The sequence below is a fragment of the Phalacrocorax aristotelis genome, chromosome 1 (assembly GCF_949628215.1).
Source record: "Phalacrocorax aristotelis chromosome 1, bGulAri2.1, whole genome shotgun sequence".
Taxonomy (NCBI): domain Eukaryota; kingdom Metazoa; phylum Chordata; class Aves; order Suliformes; family Phalacrocoracidae; genus Phalacrocorax; species Phalacrocorax aristotelis.
The window spans coordinates 160,648,187-160,668,764 of record NC_134276.1 but is presented as its reverse complement, the minus strand read 5'-3'; the positions used below and the strand labels follow the sequence as shown (position 1 = coordinate 160,668,764).

Genomic DNA, 20,578 nt, shown 5'->3' with positions numbered 1-20,578 from the left:
TTAGAAGATATTAGGGAGGGAAAAGCTTTATTAAGAAGGAAATTGAATAAAGGAAAGTATAACCACTCTTACCTGAGGGACAAAAAAAACCCTTGGACAGGGGAAGTTAACTGGAAATTTTGCTGTTTTTTTTTTAGGAGGGAACATTCTAAAGTAAAAATGTAGAGGTATCTAAGAAAGAACTTGGTGGAGAGAATTGTGTGCTGCTGTGGGTTCCTTTGTCTGACCTCCATTTACCTTGCAGAGCCTTTGCCAAGCGCCAGCAGCAATTGACAGCCATGAAAGTGCTTCAGAGGAACTGTGCTGCCTATTTGAAACTGCGGAACTGGCAATGGTGGAGGTTGTTCACCAAGGTAATATTTTTCCCATTGCAATTTTGAGAGTTTGGTTGCAATTTCAGCTTCTCAGGTTGAACCAGAGCACAGAAACCACTTCCTCGACATTTGGGCTGGCTTGCAAATACATCTTCATTTAGGCAGAGAATATCATAGCATATTTTATAGCTATGCAGTATGCCTGCATAAACCAACTGCAAGCCTATATCCAAGTAATGTTGTGGAAAAACAGAAGTAATCTTTTAATGCTTTATGCCTAAGATGAGTAAGAGGATTGCTTGCTTTGGTAGTATGGCACTTCAGAGTCACTTGCTATGTGGCTAGTCAATTTAGCTAGACAAAAATTGTTAATAAGGGGATGGCTTGCTATCTCTTTCTCCAGGGTTGTAAGAGCAAAGGAGAAGCACTGAGGTCTGAGCTTGTGTTAGACTTGTAGATGTTTTACTTTTATATAGACAATGAATACATGAGGAAATGGTCTCTTTTCTAAATGTGTAGGGTTTCTTGCTTTTTAGCCATGAGACTTGCCGCTAAATGAGAGTTGAGGGCAGAGTTTAAACTTTTCTTCTCTTTCCTATGAAATGACTTCTAAGGGGTTTTGATGGGGGAGCACAGAGATGGGTGTTGTTTGTTTCTTGTTTACATTGACCTACCTGTGAATTTCTCCACTATGTGGAAACTTTTTCATTCTCCTGCGATTAACTACTTAGCCCATCTGGGTCTGGAATTTGCCCAAGCCTTTGCCTGATGCACTCCATCCTGGAGGAAAAGTTGGGCAGGCAGAAAGCATGCTATTGGCAGAGTAGATGATAACTAGTTCTCTATGATCCTCCCAGTGTTCACAACAAAACAATTGGTCAGTCCTTCAAATATGACACTTATCTAAAATATTGATTTATTCAACGCTTATCAAGTATAAGAGCATTTCTTATGTTCTACTTGTTCATCTCATTCCCTTGGTTTCCCTTTCAGGTGAAGCCCCTTCTGCAAGTCAGCAGACAGGAAGAGGAGATGATGGCCAAGGAAGAAGAACTATCAAAGGTCAGGGAGAAGCAACTAGCTGCAGAAAATAGACTGAGTGAGATGGAGACCTTCCAGGCCCAGGTGAGTTTGTAAATCCCATGTGTAAAAGTCATTCTCTCTCTACCTGGCCAACTGCTTGAGAGCTCCTCCTTTGCTTTATTGGTCTGATGGATAAGCTGCAAGATTCCAATTTGTTGAAATACATGGCCTGGCTGCCATCTTGTTCAATTTCCTTTGCTCCTCTTCCCAGCTCCGTTCCTCTAGCAGGTCATTTTGTACGGTGACCACCTATTGCCCTTCCATAGCCATTATGTGAAGAAAAGTCTCCTTTGGCTGAGTATTATAGCAAGCTCGTTGAATTCAGCATCGTCATTAATGGAATCCTTTTTGTTTGGAACACAGAAGGTGGCAGGAGGATTGATTTTCTATAGGGCTGATAATGAGTTGTGTTACTTTTGCAGGGGAAAAAAGAGACTATCTCCTTACTTCAAATGGATATGGTCTTGAGAAGTTTAAGGCTAACACAATGATGCAGTGCATGGTTTCTGAAGGAGAACAAACACTTAAAAACTGTGTTTTCATATTTAGCTTTTGATGAGCAGCAGGAGACTGCTGCAATGAATAAGACTGTAACTGTGAGAACACAGGAGCACATGGCTTCACTTAATGCAGATCACTAAGTGCTTTGGTAAATTGGAGCTTGTCTTCTTTCTGGCTTTGTGTCCAATGCAGCTAATGGCAGAGAAGATGCAGCTGCAGGAACAGTTGCAAGCAGAAACTGAACTCTGTGCTGAAGCTGAGGAGATAAGAGCCCGCCTGACAGCCAAGAAACAAGAACTAGAGGAGATATGTCATGACCTGGAAGCAAGGGTGGAAGAAGAGGAAGAACGGTGTCAACATCTGCAGACTGAAAAGAAGAAAATGCAGCAGAACATCCAGGTAATACCTTAGGAATGCTGTCTCTTGTCAGTAAAAAAGACAGTAAGGGTTAGAGTGGTTCTCTTGTCTCAACTTGGAGGGAAATGTAGAGAGAGAACAACAACAAAAAAGCCATAGAAAAATCTATCTGTGGAAATAGCAATAGAACACAGTGATTCTGGTGCTGAGCCTGAGGCTTCCAGTCAGTCATAGGGAATGACCTGTTCCATCCTTGAAGATGATGGCCACTTGTCAAATAATTAGACAAGTCTTTGCTTAAGCCAGGTATTTTAGGAATGGTAGCGTTCTTTGTAAAATAACATTGTTTATGCTGCTGGAAAACTTGTTTGTTAGAATGCAGTATGTTGCATTAAGTCATGACAGAGATGTCACTTCTGGAAAGTACTAATAATACCTTGAAGGAAGGGTAAAGAAACTTCCAAGTTCTAGTGTTGCTATTGTTCTGTTACATTGGCTAGCGAGCAGCGCTGACAAATGCCTTGCTTTTCTGTGGGTGTTGTGAAGGAACTAGAGGAGCAGCTTGAAGAAGAAGAAAGCGCAAGGCAGAAATTACAGCTCGAAAAAGTGACCACAGAGGCCAAATTGAAGAAACTGGAAGAAGATGTGATACTTCTGGAAGATCAGAATCAAAAATTGGCTAAGGTAAGACTCCTGCACCTTGTTATGCAGGCTAAAGGTGCACAGGTGTTTCTCCTGGAGCCATCTGCCAAAGGGCTGACCTTTGACATATTACAGGGAAACTTATGAATGAATTGTCTTGTCTTTGACAACTATGACTTGAATTTTTGAAATTAGCTGACTGCCTGTATTCTTTGCAAGTCAGTATTGTATGATATTTAAACAGCCTTGACTAAATAAGGATCCGTGAGCAAACTTTTTCTGATACATTGTTTTGCCAAACAGTATCAAGTTTTTATGAAAGTATCTGTTTCATAAGCAGACTTCTCTTTCAGCTTTGCAAGGGCTATGAAATACAAATCTTTAAGTAACTATTTATTTGAATACTATCTGCAATCCTGAAAGGATTTCTTTTGTTCCAAGTTTTCTTGTAGTAGGAGTAGGCACTCATTACATTGACCTTTAAGCACAGTCAACTCTGGAAAAATCTGTAATTCCAGCCACTGCTTTGACACTGCCTTCTCAATTCTGCAGGAAAAGAAACTGTTGGAAGACAGAATGTCTGAATTTACAACGAACCTGACAGAGGAAGAGGAGAAATCTAAGAGTTTAGCGAAACTCAAGAATAAGCATGAGGCCATGATCACAGATCTTGAAGGTGGTTTTGGTTTGGGGCTTTTTGGGGGGCTTTATGTTTATTTTTTAAGGCAGCTCCTGAAAAGGACTTGCCTGTTTAGTTTTAGGTGGTTTCTTGTGTTAAAGTTCATTTCTAGAGTTTTAGTTCTCTCCAGTTTCTGAGGGGTTAAAAATTAGTCTACAGTATGTATGCTATTGATCAGTTTGATAGAGCTGTTCAGTGGCTGGCTGAAGGTTATGTGCCTTGTCAGCTGAGCCCTTGATCTAAATAAAAACCCTCTCTAAAGCAGCAGGCCAATGGAGAAGAGAGGCTGGTTGTCTTTCTTCTCCTGCTGTGGAAGTGTCTCCACTTTTCTACTTCCAGCAGCATCATTCTGTCAGGGTTAGTGCTGTTTCTGATATTCTGTTTGCACAAGTTCTTCAGAGTTCAAGTTAGAGGCACTTCATCTGGAGAGTGCCCAGGTTAACACAGCAGGAGCCAGCCTATTTAGTTTCAGTAAAGGGAGAGCAGACCTTGTGTTCAGCACCACTTAATGAGTGCTTATGGCTGCATGCTGTGGGTGTTGGGAGAGGCTGGCATTGTGCTGGCATTGTTTATTACAGCGAAAGGGGGAAAGGAGGTTTGGCTTTAAGATGAGGGAAAGGGAAATTGCCCAGATATGTTTTGAGGGCAAAATATGGGGGCAGTTGCATGTGTAAGTCCTGACAGAATAATTCACTGTAGCTACACTGGTCAGTTGTGTTATTAGGAGAGAAACAATTGCTTAAATAGCTTTATTTTCTCTGCTTATACAACTTTCTTTTGAGTATGTCTCATCTGTATAATTTAACATGTCCCCATCTCCATCAGAACGTCTGCGACGTGAAGAAAAGCAGAGGCAAGAATTGGAAAAGACTCGTCGAAAGCTTGAAGGGGACTCCAGTGATCTGCATGACCAGATTGCTGAGCTGCAGGCTCAGATTGCAGAACTCAAAATGCAGCTGGCCAAGAAGGAAGAGGAGCTGCAGGCAGCCTTAGCTAGGTGAGAACCTGACCTGTGGGGTTCAGGGACCACCAGGTTGGGAAGTATTTCTTGTCTTGTGTCACTTTGGAAGCGGGACTAAATGGAATCTGTGGCTGTTGTATTTCAGCCTGTGGACTGTTGAGATCCGTGACCTTGCATCAGAGTTCTTTGGCTGCTGATCGCCGCCATGTTCTCTGTACAGAGCTAGACTGTGAATGTGATGTGTACTGCATGCATTTCACTGGAGCAGTAAGATTTCAGATGGGATTAAATAGCAGTAGCAGCACACTGTCCCTCACTGAATAGATGAATATAGCAACTACCAGAAAAGTGTCCAATTTCCAATGTAAAATGGTGCTTTCTCTTCTGCTTTCTTCTGTTGTCAGTCTCTCTCTGTCCCCTTCTTTAAGGTAAGTAATTGTGCTCTCTCAAGTATTGGGAAATAGAACTTAGAATTTGTAGATAATATATGGGTCAAAGTTTGAATGTAATATTGTAGAGCTGACCAATACCAGCTATTTTTCTTCATTATTCTTGGTAGACAGGTGGTCTTAATTTACAAATGGTTTAAACCTGGTTCTGACCAGAACCCTATGTTGAACACAGGGTGGAAGAAGAGGCAGCTCAGAAGAACATGGCCCTGAAAAAGATCAGGGAACTTGAATCCCAGATCACTGAGCTACAGGAGGACCTGGAGTCAGAGAGAGCATCCAGGAATAAAGCTGAAAAACAGAAGCGGGATCTGGGAGAAGAGCTGGAAGCATTGAAAACAGAGCTCGAAGACACTCTGGATTCTACAGCTGCTCAGCAAGAGCTCAGGTAACTAATATGTAGTTGTTTTGTCTTATTTGGTGTCAGTTTTGACTTTTTTAACAAATGCTGTTGTATCCAGTCTCTTACCAAAGCAAGTCTTTGCCTTTATCAGGGTGGGCTGGTTAGCAGCCTCAGTGACTACAGAAGGAGGTAGTGTGCAAGCTGTAGTCAAGACTGCCTTACCTGACCTGATGTAAGAAAGTTAGTTTGCTCCCTAACTGTAGCGTAAGTGATACCCCTGAAACATTCATACTTTCAGGCTATTACTACTTAGGCTGAAAGCAGTGCTGCCAGCTTGCACTTAAGAAGGGTGTAATGCTAAGTTCTAACTTCGAAAAGTATCTTTATAACTTGTACAGCTAAACAGACCGTGGCATTTTCCTGCATTAGAGATGCTATTGGTGGATATGCACATCTGTGTGATTCTCTCCTTGGTGTCTAAATGGAATTTGTGAATTTTGCAGGTCAAAGAGAGAACAAGAAGTAACAGTTTTGAAAAAGACCCTTGAAGATGAGGCAAGGACTCATGAGGCTCAAATCCAAGAGATGAGGCAGAAACACTCACAAGCTATTGAAGAGCTGGCAGAGCAGTTAGAACAAACCAAACGGGTATGTGGAACAGAAAACACAAGGCCAAAGCAGTCAAGCTCCCTGAAATGACAGGTGGTCTATGACCATGTCTTAAAGCCGCAGAACAACATGAAGTGTTCATGATGCTAGGCTTCTGATACGTGTGCTCTTCTTCCCCTGCTAGATTGTTTTTCACTGTGAAGCATCTATGAAGTTGTTCTAAATAGTTGCATTCATTCTTTTTTTCTCCATCAGGCATGTTATACTGCATAGCCAAGACATTATCTTCACTGCTAGCACCTGTTGACTTGTACAACCTTTAATTTGGAAATCTGATGGTGCAAGACTATCTCCTCTATTGTTGTCTTCTCTGATAATTAGATTGTCTCCTTGCTTATCAGTGACAGGCTGTTCAAATTGGTTTTTTCCTGACTAAGCAGCCTACAACTTAGCTGCTAAACGTGCAACGTTGGCTTGCTTGTTGGGGAAAAGCAGTGTACTCAGTGGAAGGATTCTGCCATATCTAAAGTCTGAGGGGTTTTGCTCTTTTTTTTTTCCTCTTTAGGTGAAAGCAAATCTTGAAAAAGCAAAACAAGCTCTGGAAAGTGAGAGGGCTGAACTGTCCAATGAGGTGAAGGTTCTTCTGCAGGGTAAAGGGGATGCTGAGCACAAGCGGAAAAAAGCAGATGCTCAGCTCCAAGAACTCCAGGTGAAATTCACAGAAGGTGAAAGAGTGAAGACTGAACTGGCTGAGAGGGTTAACAAATTGCAGGTGAGTAGCATGGGTTTTCCTTAGCTTCTGATTCAGCCCAGGGCTAGAGGGGAAAGGTGGTAGGATTGTACCTCCCCATAGCTAGTTCAAAAATGTTGTTCATCCTGAGGATAAAGTTTCTACAAAAAAGTAAATCCATAGTTTGTTTCCCGAGGACTGTGCAAACTCCTTAACTCATTGCCAGGGCCTTTGGATTGATGTCACTTACTGTGAACAGTCCTGAGAAGGTGAAGTAACCAGTTGCCATATGAGTTTTGTAAGCCTTAAAGTATCAGCAAGTCTGCTCCCTGTCAACATACAGCGGTTTGTACAGTACAGTTCTGTAAACATTCAGCCGCTTGTGAGCCTAGAGTGGCACAGACAGAATGATGATTGTGTAACTAATTTGGAAGACAATGTCTTGAAGCTTTGTAATGTGATTGATGATGATGAGGGGTGACTTAAGGGTGATGTGGAAATTTAGGGTTTTCCCCTTTCTTCAAGGGAACAAAAATCCCTTGGATTCACACGGAGCATTGTCTTCTGCCTTCTCCTTTGTGGAGGGTTGTCATTAAAAGCTGAGCATTGCTGGTGTGTGCACTACCTTTTGGAGTGTGAAAATGTAATTTTGAGACTAGGTATAGTGCTGAAGCAGATAGTATAAAACAGAAGAGAGTTAGTTTAATAGAAGCTTTTAAAATCCTTGCCAGGCTGTCTCATCTCATGTAGGCCTTAAAAAACCCAAAACAACCAGAACCTGAAGGCTGTTACAACAGAGGTGATCCCAAATAAAAATTTCTTTTTGACTTCTCATATTTCACCCCTGGAACTTTAGAAATGTGTTCATTCCTGACAGATTATATACATGCTTTACTGCTGTGAGGTGCCTGGGTTTTCACTTTTGGGTCTTGTAGCTGATGCATTTAATAACTGATACTCTGATCTCTCCTTCAGGTTGAGTTGGACAATGTCACAGGTCTTTTGAGCCAGTCAGACAGCAAATCAATCAAATTAGCAAAGGACTTCTCTGCTCTGGAATCACAGCTTCAGGATACACAGGTGAGAGCTTTGGAAGCCAAGGCATCTGTGTGTGGTGCAGCCTGTGTCCGTTACAAATTCTTGAAGTGAGGAATCACTCTGGGCACCATTAAATACTGGATATACAACCCTTGAAAGGACTGGGTCTGGCCTTTTTTGCTAAGGGGTTATATTGCATGGTATTGAGAGCATTTCTACAGTAACAAGCTCTTTACCTTCCTTCTGTTACCTCAGTATGTGGAACATACCTAACTTTCCCTGTCTTAGATTTAAAAGTCTTCCTCTGTCACCTTTCCGCTTGAGAGCTTTTTAATGCTAGAACTGGACTGGAATGCTAGGTTTTTGTTTGGGATCTTCATAGTCAAGTATTTGACAGGGTTTTAGTGTGTGTGACTTCTGGTAAATTTGTAAAGTTAAGCAGACAATTTTATTTCCCAGTGGATGTTGGGGAAGTGATAGGTTCAAATAATTTGGTATTTTTTTCAGGAAAAAATCATGCTTAGTCTTATCTTTTGGGATAAAACAGCCATTTACCGTTAATAGAATATGACTTTCCTGGTAAAGCATGAAGTACCAAGCAGAAGGTTGGAAGGGAAAGGAAGAGTGTGCCAAACCCCAGATACTAAGTAACCGCGAACAGTCGTTGGTGTTCTGTCTACTTATACGGTTTTTTAAAAAACAAAAACAAAACAGACTCAAAGATAGGGCACAATACAAAAACTGCACTAGTTTAAAGACTGGCCTTATTAGTCTCTGTATTTCCTTCAGCTCAAGCACTGGCAGCATAAGTCAATAAATGTGCCTTGAGTTTGTGAATGACCAGTGTCTTACAATTCTGCCAAGACCAGCACTGTTTTAACCATGCTAAATCACTTTAGCCTGTTGCCCAATTCTTTGATACTTGAATATGAGAAAGTCACGTTATTGTTAGGAAAGGTTTTAATGCTTTGTGTGCTACTTGGAGGACTCCAGAAAGGACGGTGGATGGCTTGTGTGGTGAAGTACTTTAATCATTAGAGTGTGTGAGAGAAGAGGGCCCTTCTAATATTTTTGTTTCTATATTGACTCTCTGGAAGACAACTATTTAAATTCTGCCTTCGGTTGTCTTATCTGTGACATAAGTTGCATACTTAAACTCGGCTTCAAAAGTACTCATTCTAGAGAGAGTGGGTGAGGATTGTGAGCCTTTAAAGCCAAGGAGCAGTGCTGAATTCCACTGGGATGTTTGTTTTGTAGGAGCTGTTGCAGGAGGAGACTCGCCTAAAACTGAGCCTCAGCACTAAGCTGAAGCAAATGGAGGATGACAAGAACAATATCAAAGAGAAACTGGAAGAAGAACAGGAGGCAAAGAGTAACCTGGAGAAACAGATTGTTGTTCTTCAGCAACAGGTACAGAGTCTGCATCCCATAAACCAATGACTTCTGAGAGGAATCATAAGGGCAGCTCTGTCTTGAAGGAAGTAAAATCTAAATGCAGAATTGACTTCTAGTAGCAGAACCTTTCCTGGGAAAGAGTGATCCTGCTGATTTGGGTGAGAGAGGAAATGAAGAGGTCTCTGATGATAATCATATGAACTGCTTGTAGATTTCTATCCAGGAATTCCTTTGGGAATTCAGTCATATGTATTATTTGAGGAGGGGAGTAGTACCCTCAGAAATGAGCAGACACATTTCTTCAACTTCTGGTGCCTGTAAACTACATACAGTGTTACCTGTGCCATGGCTTCACATGCAATCTTTTCTGTCCTTCAGGCAATAGATGCAAAGAAGAAGATGGATGATGGTCTGATCTGCCTTGAGTCAGCAGAGGAAGCCAGGAAGAAGCTGCAGAAGGGTTTGGAGGGCTTGAGCCAGCGTTATGAAGAGAAGACAGCTGCATATGACAAGCTGGAAAAAACAAAGACCCGCCTGCAACAAGAGCTGGATGACCTTGCTGTGGACCTCGATCATCAGCGGCAGATTGTTTCCAACCTAGAGAAGAAGCAGAAGAAGTTTGATCAGGTATGACTTCAGTCACTGGGCATTCAGTAGGTGCATCTTATTGACAGGTCTGCTTTAAGAATACCTAAGCTTGGAGAATGCATGTTTATTTCTGAACTAAGGCATAGAATATACAGTGGAGAAATAAGCTTTCACAGAAGTAGATTAATCCTGTTCCATGCATAATAAGTTCAGCGATGCTCCTTTTCCCAAAGGGATAGATAACGTTTATATCAAGACCAAGTTCAAAGCGTTGTTTGCAGATCATCTTAGAGAAAGTTGGAAATAATAGGTTGGAGGCCTAGGGAATCAGAAGTTTCTTCATTTGGGGTCAGCACAGTTATTAGAAGTGGCATGGCACGCTTCATTCTTTGAAGCTGCATTTTCTCGGTTCCTTCTCTCCATGGCAGAACACTATTAAGAAGGTATTAATGAAAAGATGCATGTTTACCGTGTTAGACAATTGTCGGTAGTTTCTCAGAATACTGATGCTGTGCTCTTGTAGCTATTGGCAGAGGAGAAGAACATCTCTGCCAAGTATGCAGAAGAACGGGACCGTGCTGAGGCAGAAGCCCGTGAGAAGGAGACTAGGGCCCTCTCCCTGGCCAGAGCCCTGGAAGAAGCCATGGAGCAGAAAGCTGAGCTGGAACGAATCAATAAGCAGTTCCGTGCAGAGATGGAAGATCTGATGAGTTCAAAGGATGACGTTGGGAAAAGTGTAAGTATGAAGTTAAAATATCTGGGCAGGAAATATCACACAGGTGATACTGTTAGTTTGATACTGCAGAAAGCTTATGCTAGTGTGAACACAGAGGAATGCAGCAGAGAATACTGGACACATTCTGAGTTTGTGAATGTTATGTTTGTATTACATTAGTAAGTGGGAAAGATGGGTTGGAAGAGCCTGGAAATGACCCAAATTGAGTTAGTGGCAAACTGAAAGTTAACTGGTATCACTGTGGCAGAGATGAAGGTATGATGTGAGCCTGATATGTAAAATACAGGGATTACTCAGGCAACGGAAGACAGTAACCCCAATATTTCAAGACAAAAAATATTAGGTTAAACAGGAAGGAGGAGAACAAATTCAGAGTCTAGAAAGTGTTTTCTTGAACTCTGTCAGAACCAGAGGTATCCTAGCTCTGACAAGACTGTGGTAGGTCAGGACGGGGCTAACAAATGCTTTTCTCTTTCTCCCCACCACCACACATGGTGTGGTGACCAGAACTCGTAGGTAATCATGATTCACGCTGGCAGCTTGCATGTATGCAAGCAGCTGGCTTTGAGGGGTATCTCTGCCCTAATACAAGTGATGGATGCAGTGTTCTTGTATCCTGTCTTTTAAGCAAGTGGCTGTTCTTAAACTTTTTTGCTCTTAGGATAGGCAAATTGTCTGCACTGTTTGAGGAAACCTCACATGTGGTACTGTGCTGTAGGTCCATGAGCTGGAAAAGGCTAAGCGAGCCCTGGAGCAGCAGGTGGAGGAGATGAAGACACAGTTGGAAGAGCTGGAGGATGAACTGCAGGCCACAGAGGATGCCAAACTGCGGCTAGAAGTGAACCAACAGGCCATGAAGGCACAGTTTGACCGGGACCTGCAGGGGCGTGATGAACAGAATGAAGAGAAGAAGAAACAGCTGATTAGACAAGTAAGAATTGCTCTGTAAATCCTGAAAGTGTTCTGTACACAAAGGCACGTGTGCCCAAAAATGGCTAGACAGACACTGCCAATCCACAGATGCTTGTCAATGGTAACTCTTCAGGCAGTGCTGCAAAGCTGTGAGAGCCTTTCCCCCTCTTATGTGTGATTGTTCGAACAGCCTTTGTCTACCAAAGGAACCCGTGTAACTTTATTAATGAGGAATGTTAGCTCCGTCCCCCTGCCAGGAGGAATGAAGACAAGTCACATGCTTGCACTTACATACAGTTTGAAAAGGGGATGTGAAAAGTAGCTATTGGGAAATAAAGGCGATGAAACACTGATGCCTATATTTCTCCATACAGGTGCGGGAGATGGAGGTGGAATTGGAAGATGAACGAAAACAGCGCTCCATTGCTGTGGCTGCCAGGAAGAAGCTAGAGATGGACCTGAAGGATTTGGAAAGCCATATAGACACTGCTAACAAGAATCGTGAAGAAGCCATCAAGCAGCTCCGCAAACTGCAGGTGAGATGATGCAACTGTGTTAGCTGTCAGTGTAGGGCATTTACCAGGGAAATGGGATACAAGATTTCATCTCATGAGAACCATGCATCAGGGTCACAAGAGCAGTAGATCCTTGTAGCATTTTACTATGAAAGATTTATTGGCATTTCAAATACCCTTCTAAGTCCAACCTGCCTGCTTAACTCCCTGGGAGACAAGCTGTCGGTAAAGTCCGTTCTAGTGCTTGCCTCATGTCAGTGTTTCTTGAAAGCTTGTGGAGCAGCAAAGCTAGAGGGACTTTCATTTCATTTAGGCCATCTGCTGCCCCAAGAAGTTTCTGTTATGCTTTTGTAATTCCTACAAGCACTTGTCTGATCTCCAAATCCTCCCGAAACTGTCTGATCCATTGCGTCACTAGAAACCTTCCTCTACCTTCCCTTCCCCCCTCCCTATATCTGACAAGACTTCCTTTTTTTCCTGCAATTTAAGCAGTCCTGTTTGCTTCTATTACTACTACTCCTTGTTACTTGTGAAATGGAAAAAAAAGATGATTCCTTTTGTTTTTAGAGCAACTTTTTTGGTACCTGAAGATTAAAGAATCCATGTTTCTATTTTCCCCTCCACGTTTCCTGTAAGACAAACAAGCACAGTTTTTTCATGTGGATGCTCTGAAATTCATCCTTTTTTGTTCTCCCTTTCCAGGCACAGATGAAGGATTACATGCGGGAACTGGAGGACACACGTACTTCCAGAGAAGAGATCTTGGCACAGGCCAAAGAAAATGAGAAGAAGTTGAAGAGCATGGAGGCAGAGATGATCCAATTGCAGGAGGTAATGGAATATGCATGCAAGTCAAGGGTTGGTTCGTTTTCTTTGGCCAAGAACTAAGTGTAGCAGTCTAAGCTTGAGTGGTTATTTCCTTTCTTTTGTACTTGCTCTGCTCAAATATGAGGTCCCCTTCAAAATGCCGAATTTGGCTGCTCTTGACAGCTGCGATAGGAGTGTGCAAAACCAAGGAAGCTGTGGGGTGGGTGGGGAACAGACCATGTCTTATGATTAAGTCTGGATCTAGCTAGAGACCATACCACCCGTTACCAGTAACTACTTTTTCCTATGCTGCATTAATTGGTAGCTTCCCATTGGATCACTGACTGTCTCGTTTTCATTCCAGGAACTTGCAGCTGCTGAGCGTGCCAAGCGCCAGGCCCAGCAAGAAAGGGATGAGCTGGCTGATGAGATTGCCAACAACAGTGGTAAAGGGTGAGTAATGTTCCCTGTTTAAGGGTGGAGGAGCTGGTTTGAGAAAATACTTTGCAGGCTGTTACTTTTATGTAGACTGCAGCATACACTGTATCCCCTCTGCTCTTGAAAGACTGAGTTATTGTGTAAAATTAGAAGCGGTGAATTTTCCCCAAACTGCTCTAATGATTCTGTGTCCTATAGAGCACTGGCCATGGAGGAAAAGAGGCGCCTGGAGGCCCGGATAGCTCAGCTGGAGGAGGAGTTAGAAGAAGAACAGGGCAACACAGAGTTAATCAATGACCGGCTCAAGAAGACAAATCTTCAGGTACCTGTTAAGGCTGCATGTGCCACTGGGGGTTCTTTAGTCTGTGTAAATTGTCAACAGCGCTGAGTAATGCCAGCTGTTGCTTTGTGTACAGTACAGGCCCTCAGAAGTCCATAGATGTAAGCAGTATGAAACACCTGAATACCACAATACAGAAAACCGGGTGGGCAGAGGTGATGTTAACTCACTGGTTTTGATCATTTAAATCATTGGGTAGCTGGAACAGTCTCTCAAGTTTATTTAAAAACAAAACCCAACAAAAACAAACAAACAAAACCCCACCAAAGCAAAAAAACTCCCAGTCCCTCTCTTCTGTATTAAGGGATTAAGAGAAAGACGATCTGTAGCATGCTGCTCCAACTTGGCATGCTGAACAGTGCCACAATGTGCTTGGAAAATGACTTTTCCGCCAGTTCTATGTTTCTTCAAATGGACTAACCATGTGGAATTTGTTAGGCTGCTATAGAAACCATGATCTTAATCTGTCTGTTCTCTGCCATGTGTTTTCTGCCCAACACTGAGAGTCAAGCATGTCATTTTCTTAGCGCTCCAAAGGCGAGGAGCAAGGTTGATGGTTTTCCAAATGGCTTGTTCACTCAGGTGCGCGAGAGTGTAATTCTCTACTTAGTTGACTGTCAGCCAGAGCCCTGGCTTGGAAGTAGACTGAGTTCTTGCCCTTTCACCTTTGAAAGTCAGTATTTTTCAGCTGCTGCTTTGTAGTGGAAGTAGACAGACAGCAAATAAATGATAAATTAGTAAAGCACACGTATTGGATCCACTTGCCTCAGGATTTTTGTAATTCACCAAGACTGATAATTACTGTGTTAAGTGCCAAAGCGTAGCCTTCACCCCAGGGAGCATTGTACGTGATTGGCAAATTTAGCCCTGAGAGGAGGTTGATAAACCTGTTATTCAAGGAATTACTTTGAAAATCTGGGTAAACTAAGATATTTTGAGAAGTCCCCTGCCTACAGACAGCTCCCTCTGCATCAGAGTTATTCCAGGTATTCAGCTCACCCTGAGGGTCCTCTTTCTTTGTGTGTCAGCACGTGCCTGAGAAATCAGCCTTTCGGGCTGGAGCGCTCGATATGCTGAGTACTACTTCTCTCTGCAGATTGATCAGATGAATGCCGACCTGAATGCTGAGCGTAGCAACGCACAAAAGAATGAGAATGCTCGCCAGCAGATGGAGCGCCAGAACAAGGAGCTTAAACTTAAACTGCAGGAGATGGAGAGCGCAGTGAAGTCCAAGTACAAGGCTACCATCACAGCCTTGGAAGCAAAGATAGCACAGCTGGAAGAGCAGTTGGACATGGAGACAAAGTATGTCCTAGTAGAAACTCCATTTGTTTTACAGGCCTCCACCCGCTCTGGCATTTTAAGCTCTTCCGAACAAATTCTGATTTGTCTGAGAGAGGGCTTCATCCTAGGTATACGGGGTACTAAAGATGTAAGATCTTGGCAAACCTTCCTTGTTTTACACTTTAGAGACTTTGAGCTTCTTCCAGACATAACTACTTCTAAAACTGCGGCTATGGTACGCTTGCTGTCGTTCTGTAGCTTCAGGAAGGGTCATATCTTCATTACATCAGTGCCTTTTGGTCATTTCTGGGAACACATTGTCTCCCATCCCTTTTTTTCTAAGTTAGGAGGACTTCCGCTGTCTTCCTTGTTTCTGACTTGCCTAAGTCAGGTCATCTTGTTGGGGACAATGGGAGATAAGTTCTTGCCTGATCATCACTGTATTTCTGTGTAGGGAGCGCCAGGCTGCCAGCAAGCAGGTGCGCCGTGCCGAGAAGAAGCTGAAAGATATCTTGCTGCAGGTGGATGATGAGAGGCGTAATGCGGAGCAATTCAAAGATCAGGTGTGTATAGTTACCCGCAGCCTTGGTGCGTCATCCGGGGGGGAGGATTTCCCTTCTATGACCAAGGCATCATCTGCATGTAAGAGGGCTCTAGCATTAACCTTCCTATAGATTTCTCCTCTTTTCCTTCACTGTGATGATTACAAGATGACACAGATTAAAATGTAATGCTTTTAAGGAAAAGCTTGGAGCTGTCAAGTCCTAGGCAGCTCCCTTCAGAAGGGGAAGAGGGGGCTTTGGAAACTCTGTTGTTGCTGCTCTGACTACTGTGCTTTAACTCTGAGGAAACACGGATCTTTTTTTTTTTTTTTTTTTTTTTTTTTCTTCCCCTTATACACTCAGGCGGACAAGGCAAACATGCGCTTGAAGCAGCTGAAACGCCAGCTTGAGGAAGCAGAAGAGGAGGCCCAGCGAGCCAATGCATCCCGTAGGAAGCTCCAGCGTGAGCTGGAGGATGCCACTGAAACAGCTGATGCAATGAATAGAGAAGTCAGCTCCCTGAAGAGCAAGCTCAGGTAAGGCAGAGCATTTCATGCAATACCTTGGCAGCCAGTCCGGTGTAGCCTTGCTGTAACTGCTCACAGCAAACGGCGCAGCCAGGTGCTTCCTTACCTCTTCCCAAAGCCTGTCCTGTCTGGTGAGTTCAGTGAAACATTGTGTTACTGACATATACTGTCTGTCCTTCCCTAGGCGCGGGGACCTGCCCTTTGTCGTGACCCGTCGAATGGTCAGGAAGGGTACAGGGGAGTGCTCTGATGAGGAAGTGGATGGCAAGGCAGACGCTGGTGATGCCAAAGCTACTGAATAAGTCCTCCCATTTGACCCAGGTTACGTGTGATGGAGTGACCCATCCACCCTCCCCTCTTCCATTGGACTTTCAGCGAACCCTCTCCTCCTGAATTGGCTGGGATCTGCAGAGCAAGCCCAGCTCTGTGCATCTGGAGCCATCAGCCATCTGTGTTCCTAGTTTTCTCCTCTTTCCAGTTTCCTAATTTTCTTTGTATTTAATGCCAAAGAGTTGGGTCTCTGAAATCTGACCAGCAGCTTGGCCACTACAAAGGCCTGTAGAACTGTCCGTGCCATGCCTGCTGGTGAATCCTAACACAGTTTGGAGGGAGTGGGGTTAGGGAAAGATTATTTTTGCTGTAAATCTCTTTTTGTCTTTGATTCTAGCTGCAGGGAAGCTCTTTCCTGTATTCTTTCCCCTCCTTCTTTGTTTGCTTTCGGCAATCATGTTCAGTGACCTCAGACTTCTGCCTCTCTTAATCTGCCCCCCCCATATGGTTTGGGAGCAGTTTCAGGAAAAACGGTGTGCTTTGGCCATGGCAATTTGCCCTTTCTTCTTTCATATCTTTCCAGGGAGGGGTGAACAGGGAAGCTCCTCTCAGGACCAGTTACCTGGAGGACTTGCCAAAGTCTTTTTTTTTTTTTTTTTTTTTGGTCATTCTTTTTTTTTTCCTCCTTCTTGTTTTTACTGTCTGGACAGATTTCTGAAGTGCAATGATGTCCTGTTAGTGTCTGTGCCTCTGAGCGGTTTCATCTAAAGTAGTGTGGACCAGTAGTTAATGACAGGCTGGGGAAGCAGGACATTGTCCTTGTGCTTGCCTGAGAATCTCTGGGGGACCAAATATATTTAATGGTAATAGACAGAATCTAGGGGAATATAATAGGGTAGGGGGCAGAGGGTGGGGTTGGGGGTGGAAATCCTTCTTTTATTGACATGTCCAAGCCTCTTGCACCTGCTCTGTAACCAGGGGTTAGTTATTGTGCACCATTGACTAAGAGTGTATTAAAAAACCTTTAATCTGCACAGATATATGTAAGGCCTTTGTATCTCTCATAATAAGTAACTAAGAAAAAAAATAAAGGTCTTTATCACTGCCTTTCTATTGGGACCATGGTTATATAGAGATAGTCTTTACTTTTTTTACATCGTACACTGGTTGCTGGAATTACCTATATTCTTAACTGTATTGTATATGCTGCGTTTAGACCTACTTATGAGCGAAGTAAAAATAATTAAATATGAAGCGCCATACTGTATGCCTGAAGCGCTCCAAATGCAGGAGCCTCATGTCCCGATCGCTGTCACAAAAAAAAAATATTTTCTTTTTTTTTTACATAATAAAGTGCCTTAGCATGTGCCTCAGCTGTGTGTCACCACTACAGTCAGTAATGGTTTACTGGTGCTCCACTGATGTGACCAATAAAGATTATCCATGTGCTGCACTCTGCGTGCGTGTGTTGCCGTTCCCTCCTTCCCTTGGCTCGATGAGGACCACGCGCGTCGCCCCCAAAGGCAGCGGCTGTGGTGTTAGAGCATCAGCCTGACCTGCCGGCAGCGCTGCGGCCCTTCCCTGGCACTGAGTGACTCTCCAAAGCTGAAATCAGGTGTTACAGAACCCGCAGCGTGTTACCGGGGCAGCTGGTGCAGTGGCCAATGCCGGGGATTTTGGAGGAAGAAAATGCACCTTTTTTGCGTGCTTTCAGAGAGTTACCTATTCAAACACAAGGCTGTGAATTTGAGCTGAGCTCATTGTGTTCTTGGCCTGAAGATGGTATTTCTGAGTCTGTAACTAACAACTGTGCAAAACGACTCTTCACTTTTATTTCCAGTTTCCAGAGTCACTGGAAAGTGAGGTTAGTGGAGGAGGTGATAAATGTCTAGAAGCCTGTTTATCAATGTATTGTTAAAATTGCCTTTCACTCATCTTCCAGCTTGACCCCGAAGAATCTACTTCATTGCATTGATAGAAATTGAATAAGGGACTTGTGGCTGTATTCGTGTTCTGGTCTGTGGCCCCTCAACCTGCCCCCAGTGCTCGTGTCTTCTGGTGCTACAGCCATGGCATAAAAGCTAGAGCGTGGCACCAGCACCTGATAATTGTAACCTCATCCCTTCATCCTGTGTTGGCAGAGTTTTAAGCCTTGATGGGAAAGGTGGAGTTAGAAGTTGCAGCTGCGACAGGGTCAGACCTTGCGTGGAAGCCGTGGGGAAGGAAGTGCTGGTGCTCACCTTGAGTAGTACGGTGCAGCTGGCAGGCGCTGCTGCCCCAGCCAGTGGTGGCAAACAAGGAGCAGGGAGGGTACGCCTTTACCTCAGGGGAGCATATGCGACTACCGTTCCCAAAGGGAGGGATTTCTGGCTGAGCAGATCTTGAGGGTGGGGGGAAGGTCTTCTCATTAAGAAACTTTAAGTGTAGGTAGAAGGAAAAGAAAATATGTGGGGGATGTGCAGAAGGAGGAGGCCTGAAGATTGACCACGTGCTGCTGCATGTGCCAGGGTAGTCACACCACGGGGTTGTGTGAGCATGAACAACTTCTGACATTATGTTACACAGGCTGCAGCTTTTACAAGCCTGAAGAGGAACTAATGCATAAGGGGATGGAAGTGTCTTTGGTGGTGCGTGGAATACGGGTGCTGATGTCTTGCAGGTACATTGTTAAAAACAGGTCTGGAGTCACTCTTGCCTGGCAGTTTACAGGTTCAGATACTTCAGTCTTTTTCTGAAGTGTTTTGCAGAAAAATGTAGGGCATCTTTGTGAGCAGCCTACCCTTTAAATTACATTGAAATTGCTTTCCCATCATAGGATCATTTTGAACTAAGGCCAGCTGGCCAGGTACTGCTGTGATACAGAGCAGAACTGCCCCGGCACCTGTGTGCTGATGGTGTGCTGACCCTTTTAAGTGCAGGCTGCATTTTGTGCCCTTTGCATTGCTGTGTGTGAGCCGGTGCACTGCCTGGGTCCTGCTCTCGCCTGTGCAAGATGGAAAGAGACTTGTGTCCTTTTTTTTTTTTTTTCTTTCCACTGACACTGTTCTTTCCTTCAACTTTCCACCTTTTTGTGTATCTTCATGAAAGGGCAGAAATTAGTCTCCCACTGCATTTGTCACTTTGCAGAGTGCAACCTTAAGCTAGCAAGTTGTTGTGGCTCCAGATATTTGCTCTGAGGATCTCCAGAGCTGCAAAATGCCTCACAGTGGTTTTCCTGAAGTTTTGGGGATGGTCTGAGTAGGTGAGGGGTTACAAATGCTGTAATAATCAAGAGCGGAAAAGAGATTGAATTGGGATGTGATCTGCAGGCCATGTGAAAGAGTTGCTCCTGGAAGTTGGTGCTGAAGCTCTGTTGGTTGCCTGCATGACCCAACCCTCAGGGCTGACCCCAGCAGGCATTTGAAGGGTCTAAATGATGGGGGGCACGTGGACATAGTTTCAGAAGATGCAAGGGATGATGGTAAAGTTGGTCTCAAACATTCCTGTCCCTGCACTGGGCTGTTGCGCTGACACAAAGGCTCTGTAAGCCAGATCATTAAATATAATAAACCTGGCTAAAAGAAAAAAAAAAATAATAGTGGCAATGCAGGTTACAGCAGGGTCCTCGCAGGCTGTTGTAACAGCAGAACCGAGGGGCAGAGCAATGGGCCCTGTCACAGCCTCAGGGAGATGGAGGTAAATCACGAGACCGGCAGCATCCAGTCCTGCTGCGGGGAGCGTGCCTGCATGGAGAGCAGCTGAGCTCGGCCTGTTCCTGCTGCAGCTTCCCCCAGGGCAGAGTGAAGACAGTGGCCATTAGAGCCAGTTCCAGCTGGGCTCCCCGGGCTGCAGCAGCACTGACCTGCCAGGTTTAGGATTTAGCCCTTTTCCATTTCCTCCCCAAACTGTCTCAAGTACCACTTTAATGTAAATGGAGAATCACTTTGTCAAAGCCCAGGGTGCAGACTAAATGGCTTCCGAGGTGGGATGCCTCAGTGACAGGCACGGGCAGTGAGGGAGGGAGCTATGGTGGAAAAGTGCAGCCTTCCCTGCCGTGAGGGAGGCCTCAGGGCCATGTGATCTGAAACTAAAACGCAGGCCGCTGCGGCCCAACTAGCGATCAGTGAGCAACAGGCCCCAGGGACGTTTAAAGCATTAATTGTTGGCCTGTGCTGTCCAGGGGCGAGCAGCCACCTGTGCAGATGCACACCCTGGCTCGTGGCCCTTGGAGGGGGGAGGATGCCCTGGAGCCGGTGTGGGTCCCCCATCCTGGCTGGGTACGGGGCTGGGCTCCCTGTCCTGGCAGCACAGCCTAGTTCTGAGAGCTGCTTGGCCTGTTCTGGGGATGCCTCGTCCCAACCCTGCTGGCACGATCCCAGCTGTGTGGCCTTCCCTGAAGAGCCCAGATCCAAACTTTGCCAGGGGCATGTCCTTTTAAACTTTGTCTCCAAGCACAGCTGGAGACAATATTCCCAGTTCTAGGACAGATAGCTAATACTAGTAGATATCTGCTGTCCATCTGGACCTATTTCTTTCCTT

The 20,578-nt window shown here is 44.4% G+C and overlaps 1 protein-coding gene across 1 annotated transcript in view; it reads left to right on the top strand.

Annotated features, from left to right (window-relative positions):
• MYH9 (myosin heavy chain 9) overlaps positions 1–17,513 on the top strand; it is a 71,716-nt gene extending 54,203 nt beyond the window's left edge. Inside the window, exons 20-41 of the mRNA XM_075076164.1 lie at positions 245–353; positions 1,308–1,439; positions 2,091–2,297; positions 2,802–2,939; positions 3,450–3,573; positions 4,402–4,573; positions 5,162–5,374; positions 5,833–5,977; positions 6,504–6,710; positions 7,644–7,748; positions 8,964–9,116; positions 9,480–9,728; positions 10,213–10,425; positions 11,144–11,356; positions 11,712–11,873; positions 12,555–12,683; positions 13,024–13,112; positions 13,296–13,419; positions 14,534–14,742; positions 15,176–15,284; positions 15,627–15,799; positions 15,975–17,513. Coding sequence (XP_074932265.1) covers positions 245–353; positions 1,308–1,439; positions 2,091–2,297; positions 2,802–2,939; positions 3,450–3,573; positions 4,402–4,573; positions 5,162–5,374; positions 5,833–5,977; positions 6,504–6,710; positions 7,644–7,748; positions 8,964–9,116; positions 9,480–9,728; positions 10,213–10,425; positions 11,144–11,356; positions 11,712–11,873; positions 12,555–12,683; positions 13,024–13,112; positions 13,296–13,419; positions 14,534–14,742; positions 15,176–15,284; positions 15,627–15,799; positions 15,975–16,092 — 3,493 coding nt within the window. The 3' untranslated portion in view covers positions 16,093–17,513. The remainder of the gene's footprint in view (positions 1–244; positions 354–1,307; positions 1,440–2,090; positions 2,298–2,801; positions 2,940–3,449; positions 3,574–4,401; positions 4,574–5,161; positions 5,375–5,832; positions 5,978–6,503; positions 6,711–7,643; positions 7,749–8,963; positions 9,117–9,479; positions 9,729–10,212; positions 10,426–11,143; positions 11,357–11,711; positions 11,874–12,554; positions 12,684–13,023; positions 13,113–13,295; positions 13,420–14,533; positions 14,743–15,175; positions 15,285–15,626; positions 15,800–15,974) is intronic.
• The last annotated feature ends 3,065 nt before the right edge of the window (positions 17,514–20,578 follow it).